The sequence below is a fragment of the Barbus barbus genome (genome assembly GCF_936440315.1).
Source record: "Barbus barbus genome assembly, chromosome: 32".
NCBI classification, from domain to species: Eukaryota; Metazoa; Chordata; class Actinopteri; order Cypriniformes; family Cyprinidae; genus Barbus; species Barbus barbus.
In genome coordinates this window covers 17,351,263-17,374,562 of record NC_136760.1, presented here as the reverse complement: position 1 = coordinate 17,374,562, position 23,300 = coordinate 17,351,263, and the positions used below count along the sequence as shown (strand labels likewise).

General features: G+C 37.6%; 1 protein-coding gene across 1 annotated transcript in view; it reads left to right on the top strand.

Moving 5' to 3' along the window:
* Window positions 1–23,300, top strand: part of LOC306852688 (ubiquitin carboxyl-terminal hydrolase 54-like) — a gene marked incomplete at its 5' end in the record, with an annotated part of 56,220 nt that overhangs the window by 26,220 nt on the left and 6,700 nt on the right. Inside the window, 12 exons of the mRNA XM_079389722.1 lie at window positions 2,622–2,735; window positions 2,821–2,903; window positions 7,218–7,323; window positions 9,411–9,557; window positions 10,617–10,766; window positions 10,859–11,030; window positions 12,350–12,526; window positions 12,664–13,279; window positions 14,546–14,673; window positions 14,802–14,960; window positions 16,704–16,823; window positions 21,750–21,918. Of these exons, the coding sequence (XP_079245848.1) occupies window positions 2,622–2,735; window positions 2,821–2,903; window positions 7,218–7,323; window positions 9,411–9,557; window positions 10,617–10,766; window positions 10,859–11,030; window positions 12,350–12,526; window positions 12,664–13,279; window positions 14,546–14,673; window positions 14,802–14,960; window positions 16,704–16,823; window positions 21,750–21,918 (2,141 nt within the window). The remainder of the gene's footprint in view (window positions 1–2,621; window positions 2,736–2,820; window positions 2,904–7,217; window positions 7,324–9,410; window positions 9,558–10,616; window positions 10,767–10,858; window positions 11,031–12,349; window positions 12,527–12,663; window positions 13,280–14,545; window positions 14,674–14,801; window positions 14,961–16,703; window positions 16,824–21,749; window positions 21,919–23,300) is intronic.

The window sequence follows — 23,300 nt, the reverse complement described above, 5'->3', positions numbered from 1 at the left end:
ATTTAGTTTTGTTGATTTCATCAATCTTAGTTTTTGGTTTTTATATTTTATTTTTTAGTTTCATTTTAAAGCAGCCAAAGTTATTTAAAAATGTTTTCCAATGTTAAATTTTTCAGCACGTTCTAGTGTTATTAAAAGTTTTATAACAGTTTTATAATATACCATATATATAAATATATACCCCCCCCCCCCCCAGTTATGTTACTGTTTATTTCAGTTAACAGTTTAAAAATGTTTTAATTTAGTTTTTATTACCAGTAATTTTTCAGGATATTACCAGAACATTTTCTCATGTTCAAGAACTGCTAGATGGATAATAATAACATGCACAATTTAGACCAATTACAGTTAAAAAAAATGTCTCATACTGAATCTGAGAACACATCGTACATAAGGTATTTGCCTATGTAGACTGGTAGGTCGCTCACACACTCATTGGAGCTGTTTGTAAGTGGATATTTCGATTTATGGTCGTAGGCGTCATGGGCTTTAGAGACATATGGCAGCAGGAGTTGGCAGGTATGTATATGGGCCCTGCTGTTGCTTTAAATGACCTCGGATAGGATCATTAAGGATGTGGAAGCTTTCTATAGGTCTTCCTATACTCCTCAACCCACTCCTCTAATCCCCAAACCTGATTATTCGGCCCGGACCTGATTAAGGAGCATAGATTGTGTTTATCTCACATTTATGTCCTTAAAGGACACACCGCGTGAGCATCAATACAGATAATTGCTTTTAAGCAAATAAGCAATTAAACGATCATTCATGGGCGAGCAGCTGAGCTGTCCAATCAAGATAGCTCGCCGAGAGACCCTGTGATTGGCTCCATCTTAAATACCCATTTATATGCAGCCAGTACTGTCTATGTCAGGGCTTTTCTTCCATAGATCTGTGAATGCAGCTGTGCTTACTCATAAGGTCACAAAAGACAGCATCATCAAGTGTTATTTAGTTCAATTAGCACCTCGTCTGCAGTTCGGTAACAAAGGTCTGTTTCTGTCGCGGGCTCATTATTTTCAGCCGAGGATCTGTTGAATGAAGCTGCCATGATTTCTCCCATTTGTTTGAATGCCGCATTTGTGAGGCAGACGCAGGCATGGGGCCAAAGCGCTCGGCGCGCCATCCGTCTCCGCTTTTAGACATGACTCCTCTCCTCACGTGCACCAGACGACAGGCAGTATATTAGCGAAATGCCAACTCTTCATTTCTGCCTCGCTCCTCTGCACATCTGCACCCCTGCATAAATAGCCGCGTTATTATCTGAGCAGGAAATGAAACGCTCCATACACTAATGATTTGTTGTGTGATACTCAATGAGAAGTGTCTCGCGGAGGGCGTGAGATGTGATATTTTTCAGAGTGAAAAATTAGGTTGAATGCAGTGTGTGAAGAGTCTATTTACAAGCTCAGTGAACTCAGAGTTATTAGTGTTGAGGAGTAGATAACTAGTGGTACTTGTGGTACTAACTTACCTTTATATATATTTTTAGCTTAACTGTCCTCTAGAAAACTTTTTTGCTAAGAGTAGTATAACATAATGCTGCTTTGCTGACAAGCTTTCTAGCCGTGTGAAATTGAAAACGTATCCTAAATACTTTTGTCTTATTGAAAAATATATATTTCGAACCTCACAAAGAGTTTTACCAGCTTATTTCTTTGCAATAAATGCCACTTGTCATCCAAGCTGACAGAACAACATTAATACATTTATTTTTTCAGTAGCAGTGTTATTGCTACGTACAATTATTTTAAAACGTTTATTGGAATAAAGCTGAAATAAAAATGAAATATTCAATTTTAGGATTCAATTATGCATACTTCAGTCTAAATCTACTTCCCTATGAATTAGTTTTCAAGTTTTATTAGTTATATCTAGTATATATATTCTGTAAATTGAATGCTGTCACCTTTAATATTTCAGTACCTGGTAAACTGTGCTCTGATTTCAGAAGTAATTTATATTATTTAATAGTTATATATAAAACTATTTTGTTGCCTTAGATTTAATGAAGCTGGTATTCCTTAGTAATTTTATAGTGTACCCAGCTACTTTTTCGAATTTGCAGCTTGACTGTAGTTTAACTGTTTTGATTAAAACGGAGTAGCATGTAGCTTGGGGAGCTTTGGTTTTAAAGTAGTTTCTCCAGCACTGGTAGTTGTAGGGGTGTTGCAGGCGTGGTCCGCAGCTGTTAGCGAGATGAAAGGAAGGGAACTAGAGATTTGATGTATGGAACATCAATGTTCCTTTGTCAGGAACTTGCAGTGTGATCGATTGATTTTAAATTTGTTCAGCCAGGGAATCAAAAGGACTCTTATGAAAAACAGATGTGTTGTTCTCACTTGATCAGATTAACGTGAAGTGAGTGCTGACAGAGAAAAATGAGTATAAGAGCCGGACCTCACAACTGACTCGTTCTGAGACACATACACAAACACCCGTTCAAAGATGCCTCACTGTTTAAATGCTGCAGAAATAGCCAGCGTGCTGGAGCTAAACATCTTGTTCCAGAATTGTTTATCAGAGTCAGATCAAAGGAACGAGAGAGCCAATGCGCTCACACACACACTGACTCACAATTACTAGAAAAGATCCAAACGGTCTGTGTTGGTTTTCTTCAGGAGAACCTCCTGATGCGTATCCACTTCCACATCTCGGATGAGACCAAGGAGGACATCTGCACAGCCAAGCACTGCATCCCACATCAGAAGTTTGCCATGACACTTTTCGAACAGGTTGGTGGGGGATATAATCTGTTTTTTTAGTGCATTTTGTGTGGTGCCTAACATGTATTCTAATTGTGTTTATTCTCTCTTACAGTGTGTTTGTAATAATTGTGGAGCCACGTCGGATCCTCTCCCCTTCATTCAGATGGTGCACTACATCTCCACCACCTCTCTCTGGTAAGTGGAGGACCATGTTTTCAGTACATATGAAGAGTTCGTTTGCAAAAACAGATAACTCCGTTTTAAATTTTTTTTAAAAATCATGTTTTTCCATTGTGCATTCAAATTAAATCTCAATCAAACTGCAGTTGGGTTATTTTGATTAAGTAAAAAAAAAATAAAACTATTTTTATAATAGAAAATTATAATATAATTGGGAGATTTGGAACTCTTTACATAGTCTACAACTCTACTCAACTTTGAGTGCATTTATTGTTAGCATGTTTGCTAAGCTAAGAAGACAATACCCTAATATGCATAAATATACACTACCATTCAAAAGTTTGGGGTCAGTATTTTTTTTTTTTTTTAAAGACATAAATGCTTATTCAGTAAGGATGCATTAAATTGAACATTAATAACAATTATAATCTTACAAAAGATTTCTGTTTCAAATAAATGCTGTTTTTTGTTTTACTTTCTTTTGCTCAAAAAATCTTGGAAGCACAACTGGTTTTGACATTGATAATAATGAGCACCAAATCTGCATATTAGAATGATTTCTTAAGGATCACATGACAGTGAACTCTGAAGTTATGGCAGCTGAAAATTCGAAAGAGTTATTTTAAATTGAAATAATATTTCTCAATAATCCTACTTTTACAAATAAGTTTTAGCAAATAATTCCAAACTTGGACTTTTTCCCAAAACATTACAAAAAACTTTTGAATGGTATATTTAGTGCTTGAAAATAATTAGGTGCATCCAATTTTGCATACTTGTGCATTACTCTATGCCGTTTTGTAATATAAGTAGTGTGAGTTCACACTGAAAATTCTAAAAAGAAAAAGTGCACTTTAAATACCCAGATGATGTACTTAACAAACCAAAAAAAACAAAGTGTGGAATGTTGGACGTGCAAGTGTCACAGTTTTAATTACGTAGTAGAAGGGGAGGGGCTATCAGACTCAGATTATGAATGACAAAATAACCTTATAGAATTCATACACTACACAGTTGAGTACATAGTGCATAAGTACATAGTGAATAAGTGTATAATGCGTCATTTGGGATGCAAGTAGTGTGAAAAATGCACTTGAGGTTAAGTGTACCTGTAATATACTGCAAGTCGCTTTGGATAAAAGCGTCTGCTAAATACATAAATGTAAAATGTAAATGTAAGTGTCTTACTTGAGACCCCAGTGACAATAGCACCCTGTTAAGTGTTGATTTTTCAGTCTTCATTTACCCTCTCAAATCTTGAACCATTTGGCCATACTACCGCCAACCATTATGTCTTGCACTTCACTGTGTTTTGGCTCAGTTTGCCTTGTGCTGCAAAAATGATGGATACTCTCGTGGTTGAGGGTGATCTATTGGGACTTAGTGGGGTGTGCAACCGTGTGTACGCCGTTTAGTGGTGGAAACGGACGATTGTGGCTCCTGTCACTTTGATGTTGAGTGAGGGTTTCGATTTACACATCAGACTGGGAACTGAAGGTAACTTCCACAGTGTTTATTGGGTAAGTTAGCCACCAGCTCCAACTGAATGCTGAAGCCGACCTGCTGGGCTGGAATGAGGCTCTATATCACGGGTTATTAGCTGTCATCGTACATATCAGACCCGTGAGAGCCATCTGCTAGAGCTATGTACAGGAAATGTACCCTCCCCAAACCTCTCCCTCATGTCCTGTTCTCCCACTCTAGTGTATAGATTGTTACACATGTGCAACCTTCATTTGCCATATTTTACGACTTTTCCTCTCATTATCGATCCCGTGTTCCAATATATAAATCCCACATATATGCACACACACCTACTCTTACAGCTTCCTGAAAATGTTCTTACCTGCTGTATTTCATTCTGAGGGCTCCTCAACCCCTGTTTAGACCATGATAATACCATATCTCCAGTGAGACTCTATAAGACATCAGAAAAAAATCTGTATCAGTATTATGGCCATCTGAGGTTCCCACATGATTCAGAATTTCACTTTCTTAATTTATCATGCATTGCCAAATAATAGAATAGTTTGTCCCCCCCACTAAGGACCTGATTTATTAAGATCCCAAATAAAGGCTACTAATGTGCCATCTGTCAAACTACAGTATGTGTACAAAGTTACAGCATTATTTTGTAAGAATAATTGCACATACTGTAAAGGCTCATGTCACAGCCATAATACCAACGTGGTGTTTAATTATTTAAAACTACCGGGTTTTTCTCATTTCCTAAAAAGCAGTGGGTTTGGACATAAACGGTTCCGTTAAATATGATTTATTTGTAATATGTAATTTATTTGTAATATGTCTTAAGTCGCTGGGGTATATTTGTAGCAATAGCCAAAAATACATTGAATGGGTTAAAATTGTCAATTTTTCTTTTATGACAAAAATCATTAGGATATTATGTAAAGGTCATGTCAAATATTGTCCTATCCTAACAAACCATACATCCATGGAAAGCTTTCAGATAATGCAGAAATCTCAATTTTGACTTATGACTGGTTTTGTGGTCCAGGGTCACATATATTTCTGATAGGATGAAAATATTTATTAAATACACACATAGATTTAGACATCCCTTATTGATTTCTGTATCAGATATGAAAGCAACAATTCTCCATGTTTGAAAATGGATAATGGAAGTTCATGCACAGATATTTCACATTAAATTGCTGAATACGTATTAACCTTTACCATTTCACACACAGTTTGCTGGCTTTGCATAAAAACATGCAGTCTTTCTCCTCTCTTACGCTCACACACACACACACACACACACACACACACACACACACACACACACACACACTCTGCAGTAAATCGTGTGATTTGCCACATGGTCGTGTGGCAGTAAATGATAGTACAACGTGTTCCTTCACTCCTGGATGCTTATAGCCCTGTACAGCCTTGAATTCTCACACGACGGCTTTCATATGAACAAATGTGAGGAAAGTAGGAAGCCATGTCTCCATGCATACACAAACTCACACCAGAAAACAGACTACGCAATATGCTCAAAATCCTAGCTCAGTATTTTTCATCCAGAAACAAAGCTGCTTAACCAAGCTCGCACATACCATGGAAAACAATGGAACTCATAGCATTTATTTATTTCTCTCTTTTGTGAAACAGTTTGGACAGGTTTATCATTCTGAAAGAACCGATTTGCCATCCTACACTGTACTACCTTAGCATGGCACATTTTGGATTCCATTGAAATGCACATCCAAATGAAATGCATGTTAAACTTATAATATACATAATTTTATTCAAGGTTTGTTTATTCAGTTGTTTGCCAGGTCGCATTTAAATAGAGCTCTATTGCAGTGCTAATTACACTATACTTTTTAATCTTCCTTGAGCATAAATAGATAACTAATTAAATAGAAACCTGAATAAATAAAGCTGTAATGCCAAACAACAGTGCAACTTTTTAATAATTACATCAACACACCTATAATGTAAAGTGGTTTAGACACTAGAATCGATCAGAAATTTTCAGTAGCATCACGCAGTTCATAAATCGACCATTTTTGTGCAAATCGTTCGTATTGCCATCATATGTCACCCTGCGAATGATAATGCATGCAATATATTATACAGATGCATGGATATGCAGGAAACATCATTATTAATGTGTTGAATATAATGAGTGGTAATCGGAGATCATAAATACTGCATGCTAAACAATGTGAAGCGTGATTCATGGTCAAAGTGGCTATTTCAGTACATTAACTGTTTAATTGCAAAAAGAGCAGTACGTTTAACATGAAAAAGAACATGCAAATGATGATCATACTGAAAAAAATTGTAAGTAAAGCACACTGAATAATGCTGAAAGTAAGACAGCGAGAGAAAGGGTAGACCTGTCTTTCTGATGTAAATTGGTGTCTGCATATAGGTTGGATGTCTCTGCACATTTCCTCCATGCAGACATGCTGACAGACGCTTCATGTGTGCAGATATGCTGCATGTCAAATGGATGCTATCACGCTTAGCTTAAGGAAACATTAGCCAGTGAAGTACGCTGATTTCTGCACAGGCCTGCGGCTTCTGTCCTGATGGAGACCATGTGGAGATGGAACAGAGAACGAGTGCTGCTACATTAGTTTCTGATGTCTTCTAGGGAATAGTGATCTACGGACGATATATAACATCTGTGAAGACTAAAGTTTTTGGGCAGTTGAAAAAATGTAACACTGAGCTGTATTATACTTTTAATTAAGGTTCAACGTTATTGTATGTAGAGTTGTGTGTGTATTTCCTGTCTGTGGTGTTAACTCTGGTGCTTGAGGACACGTCTGTCTCTTATTCCCTCTGCTGCAGTAACCAAGCTGTGCGAATGCTGGAATGTAAGGAGAAGCCCACGCCTGACATGTTTGGAGAACTTCTCCGCAATGCCAGCACCATGGGTGACCTGCGAAACTGTCCAGTGAGTACACTGCTGGTTTTGTCTACCTTAACGTTTTTCATGCTTAACATCTCATAAAAATTTTCATATCTGTTTTTTTAGATTAGTATTAGTTTAATGTGTAAAGAATTTGAGTAATAGCTCTGTGGACCACCAACAAATCAGTGTCCGATGCTTGAGAAGGAGGCTACAACTTTATGACTGTTGTGACTCTGAACATGTGGTTGATTTCATTGCCAATTCAAGGGACCAGAGAGATGTTGAGAGGCGTTCAGGTTTTTTCCTCATGAGAAAATGAATGTCATTAGAAAACAAGACAGAAAAATGGCCTCGTAATGCTTAAATTTTGTAATTAATTTGAATTATTAAATTAAATGTATTTATTTTGTGAGAATAAAGACACTGTGGAGTGCTAGATGAGACATGAAACAAACATATGGAGGACTAGGAGTAACACTTAAAATAAAATGAAGGAATAAAAAATGTCTTAGATGCTTTTCTTTGTTGTTTTGTCAAATGCTTTTCTTTATTCATTTCTAAGTTGAGTTAAGAAAAAAGTCATTCGACGGTTCTCTCATTGAGGTAACCAGGTTTTGACTCAAAATACAATTTAAATTGCGTAAAAAATTATTTACTATTTTGTTGTATTTAATTAAATTTTAAAAAATTAATTAAACAATTTTAAATATGTCAATTTATTTTAAATGTTTATAAGTGATTTATTTATTTCCATTTTTATGTTGAATTAATGTGAATTAATAAATTCATATTTTTTACCTTCGTTTTATTAGTGTCACTCCAAGTCCTCCATACAGGCACAGCTATATTGGAAATCGGATGTCTGGTGCAACACTGAAGTATTCAATTTAGCTGATTGGTTTTGGCCAATCAGGATCAAGTATTCCATAAAGTGTGTAATATTGTCCTTTAAAATAATAGCCTAATTTTCACCATCCAGTCAGATCCCTTTGGATAAAATTCTTTCATGCCTTCAATTATCTAGTTTGATTTTGCTCGTTAACTTGATCTTCACCCAAGTTATTCAAAACAAACCCTTCTTCAAGCCACCCAGATACTCATTTAAGCTCTGCTGTTCACGTGGAAGCATAAAGACCGTCTGTTCTTTGCCCGAGAGAGTGTTTTGCTTACTGCTTCTCTCCTCTTTACAGATGACAGACCCCTAACACACACTCTCACACACACACAGTCTTACCCTATTACACACCAGCTGCCGATCAGTTCTTACCACACACTGTGCACCCTCACCCCGCCACAGGAGGCAGATGATTTCATCAACCCAAACATGCTCCAGCATCATTCAGCGTGCGTACGGAGAAACCCATGTCAGCTCTTTACAGTCTGCTCCGTACAAAATCAGCGAAATGAGTCAAAATTCAGTCGAGCTGAAATCCATTCTTTCATTTCCAGTGATTTTCCATTTGGTGATTCCCTGAAATGGCTTTATTGAAATGCAGCTGAGATCGGTAGTCTGTAACGTCACTGCTCTTTAGAAGCTTAGTTGTCTGGCCCTGAAAGCATGTGTTTGCCTGGATTCCCAGCGCTTGGCAGAACAGACTGCGGAGCTGAGGCTAACAATGATCTCTAATGGGACACTGTGTGTCTGTCCCAAAGCTCAGCAGTGCTGCCGCTGATGGCTGTTCATTGGCTGCCTCGCTTGTGTGTGTTTGTCTGTTATGGAGCGACTGAGGTGGAGAAAGAGAGAAAGAGAGAGGCCGGTTCTGAGAACTGGGCTCTTTGTCTAATCCCTTCCTGCCTAGGTCTGGTGCCAGCCTGTTTGTCACCCCGCTGCCCGCTCCACAAAGGCAGTGCCCGGCTAGGTTTTTGTACGTTGAGGGAAGGGGTCAGGCTGGCAGTGGTGCTCGTCGCCAGAGCCTGTTTCCGTATACCGCTGCCAAAGTGCTCGATGCAGGGCGGTGACTCAAAGAGCATAGCTAGAACATTGGGTGCCGAACATAAGGCCCTGCTGGACCGTGTTGCCCTGTTTAAAGCGTTCCTTTCATCTCTCCTTCACCTTTTCTCTCTCTCTCTCTCATACACACACATGCACATGTGCTCAATATGCCCTCTTTTTTCTCTCATCGTTTCAGAGTAACTGTGGCGAGATGTTGCGGATTCGGCGGGTTCTGATGAACTGCCCGGAGATCATCAGTATCGGCCTGGTGTGGGACTCGGATCACTCTGATCTAGCCGAAGACGTCATCCACAGCCTGGGCACGTGCCTGCGGTTGGGTGATGTAAGACTCACACTATCATTGTTCCTTTTTGTCACCACTTCAATTCAATAACCTTGAGCTTCCAGCTCCCTCTCTCTTATGCACAGTTCAGGACAAGAGGAGAAAACACAGTGTGCTCTTTGTCACATTCAATATGTCTGTGGCCCCACTAGTGTTACAGTGTTCTCACATCAACTTTACGGCAGGATTGTGTGCCATTCTGTGTTACACAGAATGCAGAACTTGAATTTAAGTGCATAAAGAATAGAATGAAATTCAAAGAGACTAATATAACAAGTGTTTTCATACACACAGCATATGGAGTAATGGCAGCCTAAAATTCAGCTTTTCCATCACAGGATAAAACACATTTTAAAATATATTAGTTGGAATCATATTTCACAATATCATAGTTTTACTACAGTTTTCATCAAATAAATGCAGCCTTGGTGAGAATAAGAGAGTAAATGATAATAATAATAATAATAAATGTTCATTTTAATATTATATTTATTACATTTTTATTCATGTTATCAGTCAGGATATGTTATGTAGTATGTTATGTAGTATCCATATGTAGTAAATAAATTACAATTTGGACATAATTGAAATTTATTAAAATTCATGATAGAATTATGTTTTATTGCTAAAATAATAAAATTTTACTGTTGTGTGACTGTTGATTTTTTTTAAAATTGCAATTGAGTGAATTCCTCCTGTCACTGCGATTAAAATTACATCAAGTCTAATTCAACATCCTGTGTATGTGTGACCAATTCCATTCAAATTCACACTCATGACTTGAGACATTTTTCACATTTTTAACCTTGTTTAGAGAGTACCTCTCATGAACATTGTGTTACCTGTTGCTCAAATGTTTCAAATTACTCAAATTATTCACATAATTATGTTGAAACTAAGTATTTTCATTTTCAATTAACTGTTAATTTTTTTATCTTAAAATAATATGCTCTGCTAGTGCTGACAAATCAATATTTAGTTAAAATGGTTTAATTTTTCACTGCAGATTAGTATAGAGTAAACTCTAAATCATTCTCTCTTTATGTGCCCGCCCTCCAGCTGTTCTACCGTGTGACGGATGAGAGGGCCAAACAATCGGAGCTCTACCTTGTGGGCATGGTTTGCTACTACGGCAAGCATTACTCCACCTTCTTCTTCCAGACCAAGATACGCAAGTGGATGTACTTTGATGACGCACATGTGAAGGAGGTAATGACGTGTTTGTCTCTGGCAGCTGATTCTAGTGTTTCTAATTGTGAATGGAGAGTGTGGTTAACTCTGAATGTACCAAACGGTCACAGATCGGACCTAAGTGGAAAGATGTGGTGTCGAGATGTATAAAAGGCCACTACCAGCCACTTCTGCTGCTGTACGCTGACCCCCGAGGGACGCCCGTGTCAACGCAAGACATGCTGGCATCACAGCTGGACCTGCACCACAGTAGCAAGGCCGGCTATGACAGCGAAGACTCCGGTGAGACAAAGAGGAAGTGAGAGGCGGGATGGAGAGGTAGAGGGTTAAACAAAAAAGAAACAGTACTACTTATCAAAGCTTATTCTTAGAATCAAACAAAGGAATAGTTCACTTAAAAATGAAAATACAGTCAATCCAAATCCATTTGAAACATCATGAAAAGGGAAAATTTTAAAGCTTGCCATTCATTTAGATTTGAATGGGTACTAAAGTTTTCAAGCCTGAAAATGAGTCCAAAACATCAAAAAAAATGGTCAATACCACGCTAAACCATACATTCGATTTTTTTTTTACTGAAAAAAACTGTTTTGTTTATTTAACTGTCCTTGGCACATTCACGAGAGATGTAGCGATGTCTGAATAGTTCTTTTGAATCAGGTCTTTTCACTGAAACAGATGATCTTGTTCATTCATGCAATGGCCTGATCTGGTTACAAGGTTCACAACTGAGTCACCTAGCCTCACAGCAATTCTTGAGTTAACAGTTCACTGGAGAGGAAGGTTTTCAGTAAATAAAAACATTTCATTCTATATCTCACACAATGCTATAATATGACTTTAAAACAGTGGTTCTCAACCTTTTTGATTCCATTGTCCACTCAAGGCCCTATGACTTTTCCAGTTTTTCATGATTTTTTTCATTAGGATCAAGGATGATGATTTTCAAAAGTATTGTTTACTCACAATTTCTACATGATACAATATTTTAAAGCTTGGCATATGTACAAAAATTTATATTTATTTAAAAAAATGTTCACAGAGTTTTAAGATTTTATTAGTTTTCATAACTTTTCCAGTTCTAGAAATAACACTTTTAAAAATTAGACCTCATATAGTATATCCTGGTTGTAATTCAGAGGGTGAGTTAAAATAAGAAATATCTCAATTTTTACTTGCTTTTTTTTTGTATATTAATGCTCGTTTTGTCCTATTCTTAATCATTACAAGTCACCTTTAGGGACTTTTGGAAGTTCACCGAGGCCCCCTAGTGGGCCCTGGCCCCCTGGTTGAGAACCATGGATTAAAAAAAAAAAAACTTGTAATACAGTGCCAGATTATATTGACAAACTTGAAAGCTTCAGTCCACATTGTCACAGTCATTGTGATTGCATCATAAAGTACATTCAATACATACTTTGAATTTTCTTTCATCCTTCCAAGGGTTTTGAAAGTAGGTTTGGAATGACATGAGGATTTAAATTTTTGGGTGAACTATCCCTTTAAAATCTGACCTTTGAGCAGTTGCAGCTGGATAGCTGAAGCTAACTTTCTCTATTTCTAAATGCCCTCTCTGCTGTTGTTGTTGTCGTCGTCGTCAGGGAGGGAGCCCTCAATTTCAAGTGACACACGCACAGACTCTTCCACAGACAGCTACAGCTACAAGCACTCTCGATCACACCATGAGTCCATGGCCTCCCATTTCTCTTCTGACTCTCAGGGAACTGTGGTGTGTAATCAGGACAGCAGCGGTTCCCAGAACAGCATGGACACTGCAGGTACTTTAACAAACACACACTCTCTAATATAAATTCCACTGGCAAACGCGCCATGCTGAATCAAACTGAGAAGCCACATGTCCTGTCAAATTTACTACTTAAAACTTTCATAAATGTGATTTCTTTTTTTTCTTCAGGGGAGGTTCTTAAAGACCAGGCCACTCCCCTTTGTACGCCGAGGCCCTCTTCTACTGGCCATCTGCAGGACTATAAAGAGGCTGTGAATATGATCCACAGCAGACCCCTCTCATCGTCCTCTAGCTCAGGGGTGGGTGGCTCGGAGGCTGGGGCACGGGCAAGAGATTGGGAAGATGAGAGCACCAGCAGCGAGTCCAAGTCCAGCTCCAGTGGAGGGCGCTATCGGCCCACATGGAGACCCAGAAGAGAGGCCCTGAACATTGACAGTATCTTCAGCCGGGAAAAGCATCGGCCGGCCGGCTACGCCACGCTTGGACCTTCCCCGCTGCCAGAAGACCCGATGTCACCAGGGCACAGTGAGCTGGTCTCAGAGGCTCCGGCAGAGGGGTCAAGCATTGCAGGAGCAGAGATGGGGGGCATGACCGATGGCTCAGGGGGCGTGCCAGAAACAGAAGTGGAGCATCTACCGATCCCACCACCTTTAAGAGGCGTGGAACAGCAGCCTCGCCTGATCCAGAGGATGGAGAGCGGTTATGAAAGTAGCGAGAGGAACAGCAACAGCCCCATCAGCATGGACATGCCCCTCATCGACAACCCAAGCACCAGTGCTCACAGGTAACACAGCAACTTGGCCAAAACGAACTAACCTATATATCAGGGGTGTGCAGTCCATATAAGCTGTGAATGCTCTGCATACCCAAGCCATTTGAGATAATGAGTGTGGGGACTGGCTGTTTAATATTCCCATTACTGTAAATTCCCTTGTCAAGTAAGGCGCAATATAAAGCTTACATGTATGTAATGGTCTGGAATTTGTTTATTTGCCAAACCAATTTTCTGTAAATCTGTGCCAGTTACAGAGGGATTCAGGTAAGCGGATCCACAACAGCTTTGGCATCTATGCTCTGTTACTATGAATCATCATTATTGTTCTGTGTTCTGATCGGTTTGTTGGCATGTTGGTGATTTCATGCCCAAGAAATGCTATCCGCGAATTGCTCGTCCAAGCAGAAAAATGTGCCATTGCTGCCAGATCTCGATTACCAAAAATCACACTGTATTTGATGCAACACTAACTTGACTAAAATTTAAATCACAATTTAATATATATATATATATATATATATATATATATATATATATATATATATATATATATATATATATATATATATACCTGTATATAAAATATTAAATTAGAAAAGTTTTTTTTAATTGTTGTAATAATATTTCACAATATTAGAGTTTTTAATTTATTTTTGAACGAATAGTAAATGAGAGACTTCTTTTAAAATACATAAAAAAAAATACTGAACAATAGTGTAAATGATGGCAGCAAGAAATGAAAATCGATTATATTTTTAAAAATGATAGACCAGACTCTTTGTATATTTATATATTAGTTCCTGCTACAAATGTATCTTAATCAAATTATATTTCAGTTTTTAAAAATGATTGAATTTAATGATTTGATTAACTTCTTTTTTTTTTTTGGTGGGCATAATGTGTCATGAAATGCATTACGTTGATGAATAATATACCTCAAATACCTGCTGCATCATGTTTGATATTTTCAACACTATATTTCTATAAATAATGTATGAAATATGAAGCAGAAATAAGCAAGCATCACCCAGACCTGCTTCATATACTGTATGTCTATACAAAAAAATCTGTTTCATAGATTGTTTCTGATGGTGTTAATATTCAGTTTTTTAATTGTAAAATGCCAACAACTGTATTGAATATATCATAAATATCTCTCCTAGCTTGTACCATAAGCCTTAATGTTGTATTATACACAGACAAATGTTCTACAGAGACTTTAAGAATCACTCTCACGATGACTGAGTGAATGACATATGCTCTTCTCCGCTTCAGGGACAGCGGCAGTAAGAGACCCGTGACTTCTGGGCCCTCCTGGCGCACAGTGCCCAAGTCTAAAAGCAGCAGTGCCATCCTGCAAGACCTCAAATCACCCACCTGGAGAAGCAGTCCACTGAGTTTGGGTGAGTCACCACCAGTCTTTGCCTATGTGCTTTAACCCACTATTGCTACAGTACAAGGTGTTCATTTCAAGTGTTTAACTAGCATATGAGTATTACTGTTACTTATTTATGTCTTTGTGTATGTGTAGGAGAGGGGCGCAGCGAGCTGGATGAATTGCAAGAGGAAGTTGCTCGCAGGGCCAGGCAGCAAGAGCTCCAGAGGAAGAAGGAGAAGGAGAGAGAAGCAGCGCAGGGCTTCAACCCCAGACCCAGCAAGTTCATGGACCTGGACGAACTTCAGCACCAGGGTAAATGCCAAACAGCAGAAACCAAATGAAAGGAGCTAAGAATTGTGTTTAAAGAGAAAATCCCTTCTAATCTCTTCTACAAAAACCAGCTTAAACCAGCCTAAATTGGTTAGCTGGTTTCTCAGCCTTGCTAATCTGGTTAGGCTGGTCTGTTTTGATGACTTTCTAGGGATATACAATACATCAATGCCATATAGATCATTTGTTCAAGTTAGACATTTTTTAATTGTTTTAGATCAGTCTGTTTTGATGGTTTTAGGGTGGTTTTGTCCAGTTTTCACCGTATCAGGCCGACTGACCAGCTAGATCAATTTAAGACCAACTGGGAGACCAGTTTAAACCACCAGTTTTAAGACCAGCAAACCAGTTTAGGCTGGTATTCAATGATGCCCACTACATTAGTAACATATTGGATATTGATTAATATTAGAATTTTTTAATACGTTTTTTGATGGCTGGCTAAGCTTTTTAAGCTGGTCTGATTTGATGCTTCTAGGGGGCTTTACATACTTTTCACCTGACCTGGCCAACCAACCAGCTTAATCAAATTAACACCAGCTAGACCAATTTAAGAACAACAAACCAGTTTAAGACCAGAAAATTACTTTAGGTTTGTTTTTTAGGGATGCACAATTTATCTGTACCATATTGGTTATCGGTTGATTTTAGAGATTTTTGAATAGCTTTTTTTTCTGATGGATTTCTATGCTGTTTAGGCTGGTCTGATTTAAAGGGATAGTTTACCCAAAATTGAAAAGTATCCTATTAATTACTCTCAAGCCTCAAGCCATCCTAGGTGAATATGACTTTCTTCTTTCAGACGAATACAATCAGAGTTATATTAAAAAATGTCCTGGCTCTTTCAAGCTTTATAATGGTAGTGAATGGGGGCACGATTTTGAAGCCCAAAAAAGTACATCCATGTACCATGCACATCACATATGACAGCTAGCGGAAATTAGAGATTACGGTTTATAAAGTTTTAAATATGAATTATTTTTCTTACACAAATGCATTGCTTCAGAAGGCTTTTATTAACCCCCTGGAGCCGTGTGGAGTACTTTTTTTGATGGATAGATGTACTTTTTTGGGCTTCAAAACCTTGACCATCATTCAATGCCACTATAAAGCTTGGAAGATCATGGGGTAAATTTCATTTTTGGGTGAACCCTTTAATGCTTCTGGGGTGGTAGCTTACATACTTTTGACCTGATCAGGCCGACCGATCAGCTAAACCAACTTAACACAAACTTGGCCATATAGTGGGAGACCAGCAAACCAATTTAGGTTGGTTAAAAAAAGATTCCCAGCAGGGATAGTTTGGAAGTAAAAGTTTACTCTATCCTGTTTTCTCAACTCTAATGCAATGTTTCAAGATCTTTAAATAATACAAATAATTTAAATATCATTGTAACACCATGTATAATATATAAATATTGTAGATGGGAGCCATAGTATCAAAAACACACCTATACACTGAAATCTTACATTTTCAATCTTGAATCAGAGTTCTCCCTAGTCAGCGTGCATGATGTGTGTATGAACATGTCAAATTGCCGAGTTGTGTTGGTGGCAGTCATCAGACTGTGTGCGCTTGTGTGTCAGTGGACGTCTCCATTCCCGGTAAGCCATGCAAACGTTGTGAGTGGCGTGTCCCCGGGAACACGCGGGGGCTCCTGTGAGCAGTGTTTGTGCGTGTATGAGCGTGTTCTCAGAGGCCTGGCCTTGGTGTGTTAATTGCAGGGAAGGGGGGCAGTTTTGAGCACTGCCTGGCGGAGGCTGACTCTCTCTTAGAGCAGTCGCTGCGCCTGGAGCAAGCTGGGGATACAGCTACAGCCCTGGCGCTCTCCCACCATGCTGTGTGTAAGTAATTCTAACCTGCCTCTGCTTGCTACGCCCAACTCCTCCGCTATCCGCTCAGGAAACCGTCACTTACCCAATGCCCTTTCTAGGTTCGTTTGGTAAGAAAGCAGCTCCCAAAAACATTAATGTCCTCGCAACATGACACAAACCCACCAGTAATACCCCAACACTGCCTTCCCTTCCTGCAGCACCCTGTGTGTGTGTTTGCCTCTGTTCGTCTCTCTGTGTGCCATTCTCCTTGTTTATGTGTGTGGCATATTATTTATCATTATCCTGTCTTCGTTTTTTCTAGGGATGCACAGTATATTGTTACTAAATTGGTTATTGGTTGATATTAGAATTCTTTTTTTTCTAGAAAGAAATTGGATCTAGTAAAAAAAGTTATATATTTAAAATATACTAAGTATAATTCAAATATGTTAACATATTTACTGACATATCGCTCAAGACTCAAGACTGGTATAAAAAGTATAATTAAATTTTATTTGGAGTACTACTTGTGCACAATGCACATTTCTTAATATTAGGCCTAAAATGTGTTTTAATGTCATTATTGATGAGGATTGTTTGGTGTTTGAATAATATGGGTCTTTAAATGCAAGATATTTAACGTGTACCACTTGCAATAGTTCCACTTTAGCGCAATCAAATATACTTCAGTATATCTTTAGTTGGACTTCAGCACTACTTCTGCACAATTAAAGTGCATTACGTACTAAATTAGTTGTTCCAATTTAGCAGACTTTAATTATACCAGTGTAGTATACTAAAAGTACAATTGCAGGGTATTGTTTTTATTAAGTACGTATATACAGTATGTAAATGAATTTGTAGTATACTCAGCATGAAATAAATGTATTTCAAATACATTTTCACTAGGTTTTGTCATTTAAAAACACTAATAATTTAACAACACTGCTAATTGTAATCTTTAACAATTTTTATACTGTATATTCTTTTGATTTACACAAAATAGTTTGCAATTTGAGGTATTGATTACATGAAAATAATATTTTCTTATAATGCTCATATTTATGAGCTTATTTTAATGAATTTAATTTATTTTTAATTGTTTACTTTTTTATTTTTATATTTAATTTTTATTGTTTATATTTCTTTATTTTAATGTAATATTCGGTGCATCCCTGTTTCTCTTCACTTTGTGCTGTGACCAGAGTCACCATTTGCACAGATTTTCACAATCTGATTGGATGACTGGGCATGTGGCTCTGCCTGTTGATTGTTAATACCGTGCTATTGAAAAGTGCTCGGCTTTGGCCATTTGAGAGTCCTAATCTGTGCCAGACAGAGGCTGGAACAATTTTAATCCTTTTTTTTTTTTTGAGCATTTTATTCTGTGTGAGCCCTCCATTTGGAGCACCATTTGAATGGGCCTCACCCACAGTCACACGCAAACTTAAATCCATGCTGGATTCACCATCATAACATTCTCGACCTCTATAAATCCCTTTTGGTGGAAGGATTCGATTGTGATTGTGCTGAGCCGTCGTGTGAGGATACTGCCGCACAATCCTGTCTAAATCTCTCAGCACTCTCCAAATTAAAACAAAAAAGGTGGCTGTGTATCTCGCGCTTACCTGGAAAAACAGTGTTTTTGTCCGAAGCGCTGGTATACCTGCTTGAATGATTAATGAGCGGAGAACTATTTCAGCCATGCAAAATTCTCCACAAAGCTATTTATACTTATCCAGGTCGGCAAACCCTCCATCTCTGTCTCGCTTTGCTCACGGTATGCGTGTATATGTGTGTGCATGTCTGTATATGCGAGACGTAACACTAATATATTTAAAGGGAAGACAGCTTTTGTAAATATTTCCACTTGTTAGATCCCTGCAGACCTTTCACAGTCTCGTCGAGACAGATCCGATTTGGCTCAAAGTGCATACAGGCCTCTGAGATCCAGTGGCAGTCTATAAGGTCATGCCTTCACTATATAGAAGAATAGTTCCCTGTTCCTCTGGCCAAACGAAAGCAACGCCTGCCACAATCCTGCAATCCATCATTGGTTTTGTGTGTTTTTTGTTTGTTTGTGTGGCTGCTCTTGCTGTCGCTCCTGCTTTCTGTGTCTTCAGTCTGTGGTGTGCAGTCCTAAAACTTCGCCCCTTTGCATCTCCCAGAATGCCGTCAGCTCCTTTTCAACCCATTGAAAGCGATGCACGTCATCTGCAGTTAAAGCTAGCTCAGGCGCAGCTGGTGTTGACAGCAGTAAATGTTCTGAAAATAGAATTTTTATGATAGGCAGAATTAATGCTAAACCAGACTTAAATGAAACAGGTTCAAGGAAACCATGGCAACACTAACTTCCCATGCAGTTTTCCATGTAACAGCCCTAGACGGGAGAGCAACCAAATCAACTGTTTCCTAATGCGAACTCATTTTTGGGATGCAATTAACAGTTAATAAGTGTGATGAATTTCAACATGTTGTTTAGTACACATTGTGAACGAGGGCTTAAAAGCTCAATCACAGTCGTTGGTTTCTCTCTTGTCGTTCAGCAGAGCAGCCCAGTGCTTCTCCATATTATGATCTTTCTGAACTCTGTTTATGTCACTCATTGTGAATGGGTTTGTTCAGTAAGCAAAATACTGCACAACAGCAGGTGATGTGTTTTTAAAAAGGCAATGTGGAAATGATTGAACTCAGGGGTGTCATGCACCTGTTTCAGCAGTTCTGGATCCATAGTTTAATGTTCAAGGGGACATGGGTTCAAATTCCGACCTAATATACAATTTTCATTTTAACCCCCTGGGGTCTGAGGGTGTTTTGGGGGCCTGGAGAAATTTTGACATGCCGTGACATTTGTGCTTTTTTCAGTTGCTTATAAACATATAAATGGCTAAAGTCTAATAACATTGTAAACAGCACAAACTGGGCTACAATAATATGTTAGAAAGCAACGTTTATGCGTGGTAAGTGAAAAACTACAATTTTGAAGTCACTGAAATAAGGCCATAAAACACATACAGAATATTTGTTCACAAGACTTTTGAGAACTGGATTTTGTTGCTTAGAATTTTTGCTTGAAAATTATGTGAAAATCATCTTGTTTACTTGCTCACAGAAAACAATATATTGATTTAAATTTTTAAAAACATGTTTTGTGATCGAAAGCCTATATGCGAGGGAGTGGCAATGGCCTTGAATATTAAGTGATTTTCACCTGAGAGACAAAAGGCCCTCCCCTAATGGCCCCCTAATGGCCCATCAGTGTGACTGTGACTTTGAGGTAAGAGAGAATGTGAGGAGATTGAAAAAATGGGTTTTTAAAATTTAAATTTGTATTTTATTTACAACACAGTATAATCAAAACATACATAATGAAGGTCAAACACACATTATTTTGCACACTGATCTAACCACAGATATGTGAACAGACTTTCAGTCATTCCTGCAACATATTCTGTTCAACAAGTGAAACAAGTAAATCATACCTGATATATACACGTGTTATTTAAGTGTTTCTGCTACTTTCCATGGATTCAAGAATAAAAAATCAGTAGTCAAGGATCTTGTTTTACCATAAAATCTCAGGGAAATCTCGCGCTCTCAGAGGAAAACAGTTTGAAGAAAGTCATCAGGATTCATCATCTGTGGTGCAGGTATCTGATTCAATAAAATATAAACAACCAAAAAAAAAAAAACATTTGTGAGCATGTTAATATAAGGAGCATCTGTATGTGTATATATATATATATATATATATATATATATATATATACATATATATATATACATATATATATACATATATATGTATGTGTGTGTGTGTGTGTGTGTATGTGTTTTGTAGCCATAGACTCACGCATGTTTTGTACTATCACAAAAAAAAAAAAACATTTTATATCTGAGAAACTAATTATTATTGTTTAGCATGTTATTAAAATCTATTTTTGAACAGAGTAGGCGATTAATAATAAACATGTTCTAAACATCATGTTACAGTGTCCACTCATTACTTTTATTGTTTTATATAGAGCATGAAAACATCATCGCGCCGTAAGAAAAACCAAACCAAAGTTCAGTTGAACTTGACAGCCAGCAATCACAATGCGTTTTTGTTGTATGGAAAATAACTCCTTTGTTTATCACAGAAAATCATTATTGTTGATGATTTTGCTGTAAATATAATGAAATGAAATAATATATTAAAAACAAAATTATTATTATTAATAATAATTGTTTAATTCAAATTGTATTTGTATAACAACCTTTTAATACACAGGTCAGAATATAAAACATTTTAAAAAGAAACAAGCAAGACCACATAACAAATATTTAATTTTTAATAATAATAATAGTTATAATTATTGTTGTTGTTGTTATTATTATTATCATTAATTGTATTTGTAAAACAGCCTTTTAATATACAAGTCAGAATGTAAAACATTTGAAATTTGAAAAGCAGAAAAAGGTAAGACAGCATAATTAATAATAAACTAAATAATTTAATAAATTAATAGATAAGTAAAATAAGACAAATAAATGTCTTGGAGCAACATAGTGACTGAAAATTCACAAATTTAGACGTGAAATATTTAGACAGGTGACTGTGTCTTTTTTTTCCATTGGGTGTTCTTTAAAAAATGGGCATATGGGCATGACACTTCTGATGCAGGCTATTGTGATCGTTGTTATCGACCCATTACATGCAGTCAACTATGTGTCAACTTTTGTGCAAAGCTTTGCCTATTGAACAGCCTAGAGCTCACTTTGGGGTGAAAGGTGGGATATATTCCACCATCACCCTCTCTTCTTTCTTTCAGTTTCACTACTTTGTCGTTTCTATAACAAAGAAATGGTCCGCATGTCGGCCCCTCATAACTCAGCTCTTTCTTTTTCTTTTCTGCATTTTCTTTTCTTCTGCTCTTCTTTCCTTTCCCTTTTTGTTGTTCTTTTGCATTATAGCTAAACTAAGATTTTCCATGCATGAGGGCAGTGCTAACACTCATAGCAGGACTATGGCAGCTGACGCCAAGCTGCAAAAATGCATGAGGAGAGCGCGGGGCCTACAGCAGCGCATGCAGCAACAACAAGAGCAGCAGCAGGAGCCCAGCCGCCCACAGGGCCCCACCAGGTACCTGTACTGTCACCCTGTGTGTCCAGCCTAACCGCTTGTTTAGATCAGTGCTCTATCAGATCTCTGGGTCTGTTAGGGTTGTGTGGTATACCAATGCATAATAAGTACCGCGGTACCAAAAATTTGAAAACAGTACAATACCAGCATACAAACTTAATTTTTGACTTGAAACATAAAAGTAGAGTTGATGTATAATGGTGTTCAAATGCACTGATGTATTATTTGAGAATCAAAATGAAATGTATTGATTATGAAATGTATGAATAAATTATTACTAATTGTTAGTATAATAATACCCACAGACCATCTCAAATTTATGCAAGCAAAATATGGTAACTGTTATTTTTCTTAGTTTTGATATATTATCTTCATGCACCAAAATATTTTGATTTAATAAGATTTGTATTATTATAGATTTATTTTGAAATACAAATATGTTTTATATGTTGTTAATTCCATGACATTTCTTGATTTAAAAATAGAACTTATCTAACAGTTTTCATGGTCAATTCAGTTATTAGTAAATTTTTCATTTACATGATATGCAAATCTGATATGCAAATATAATGCTCTACCTAACATCTGTTATTATAGATACTGAGTTACCAAGGCTGGTATCGTACCGTAGTCAAAATTTTGGTCTTAAAGCCAACCCATGTGTCTGTTCATTTTTTTTTTTTTTTATTAGGAAAAATTATAGTTATATTGGACTTTTGTAAATTAGTAATGAGAAAAGCTGTGTGTATTCTGTTATATTTCTGTGATTGTGATGCAGTTCTAACTTAAAGGTTTTGTTCTAACTTTCAGACATGATCTAACTGATCAGTTTGTCAGAATGCAAGTTGACATTTTACTCTCACAAAGAGCTGTGGTTGCTTTGGGGTTTGTTGTTTGTTTTCCAGAGATTTTAGAGGTTAATTTCTCATTTAAAATCACACATACAGACGGGTCGGTTGTTATAGATTCCCGATAAGACCAAGTATTCGAATCCGGGGCGCAGTCGGATGAGTTATTGGCAAACCCAAGCTAGCGAATGGCTACCCCCCCGATATTACATACACATGGCATGCCACTTAACTAATAAAGTAGAACAATGCAACAGCCACTGCGGCAGTGTGTCCCATGGAATGCGGTTGTTTTATTTAATTTTTTTTTTCTTGTTCCCTGCTTTCTCTTTCCCCTCCATTGATTAAAGGCATTGATGTGATGTATGGCCTGACCTGGCCAAAGCCCCTTGGGTAATTACCCAATGTAGTGCTTGAGGAAGTATTTACAGTGAATGAGCACTCCAGCGCATTAATCAGGGATGTTTACCTCTGTACCGAACTTCTCCCACTTCAGTTCCCTCTATACCCACTCTAGAGCATGCAGCAGCCGCC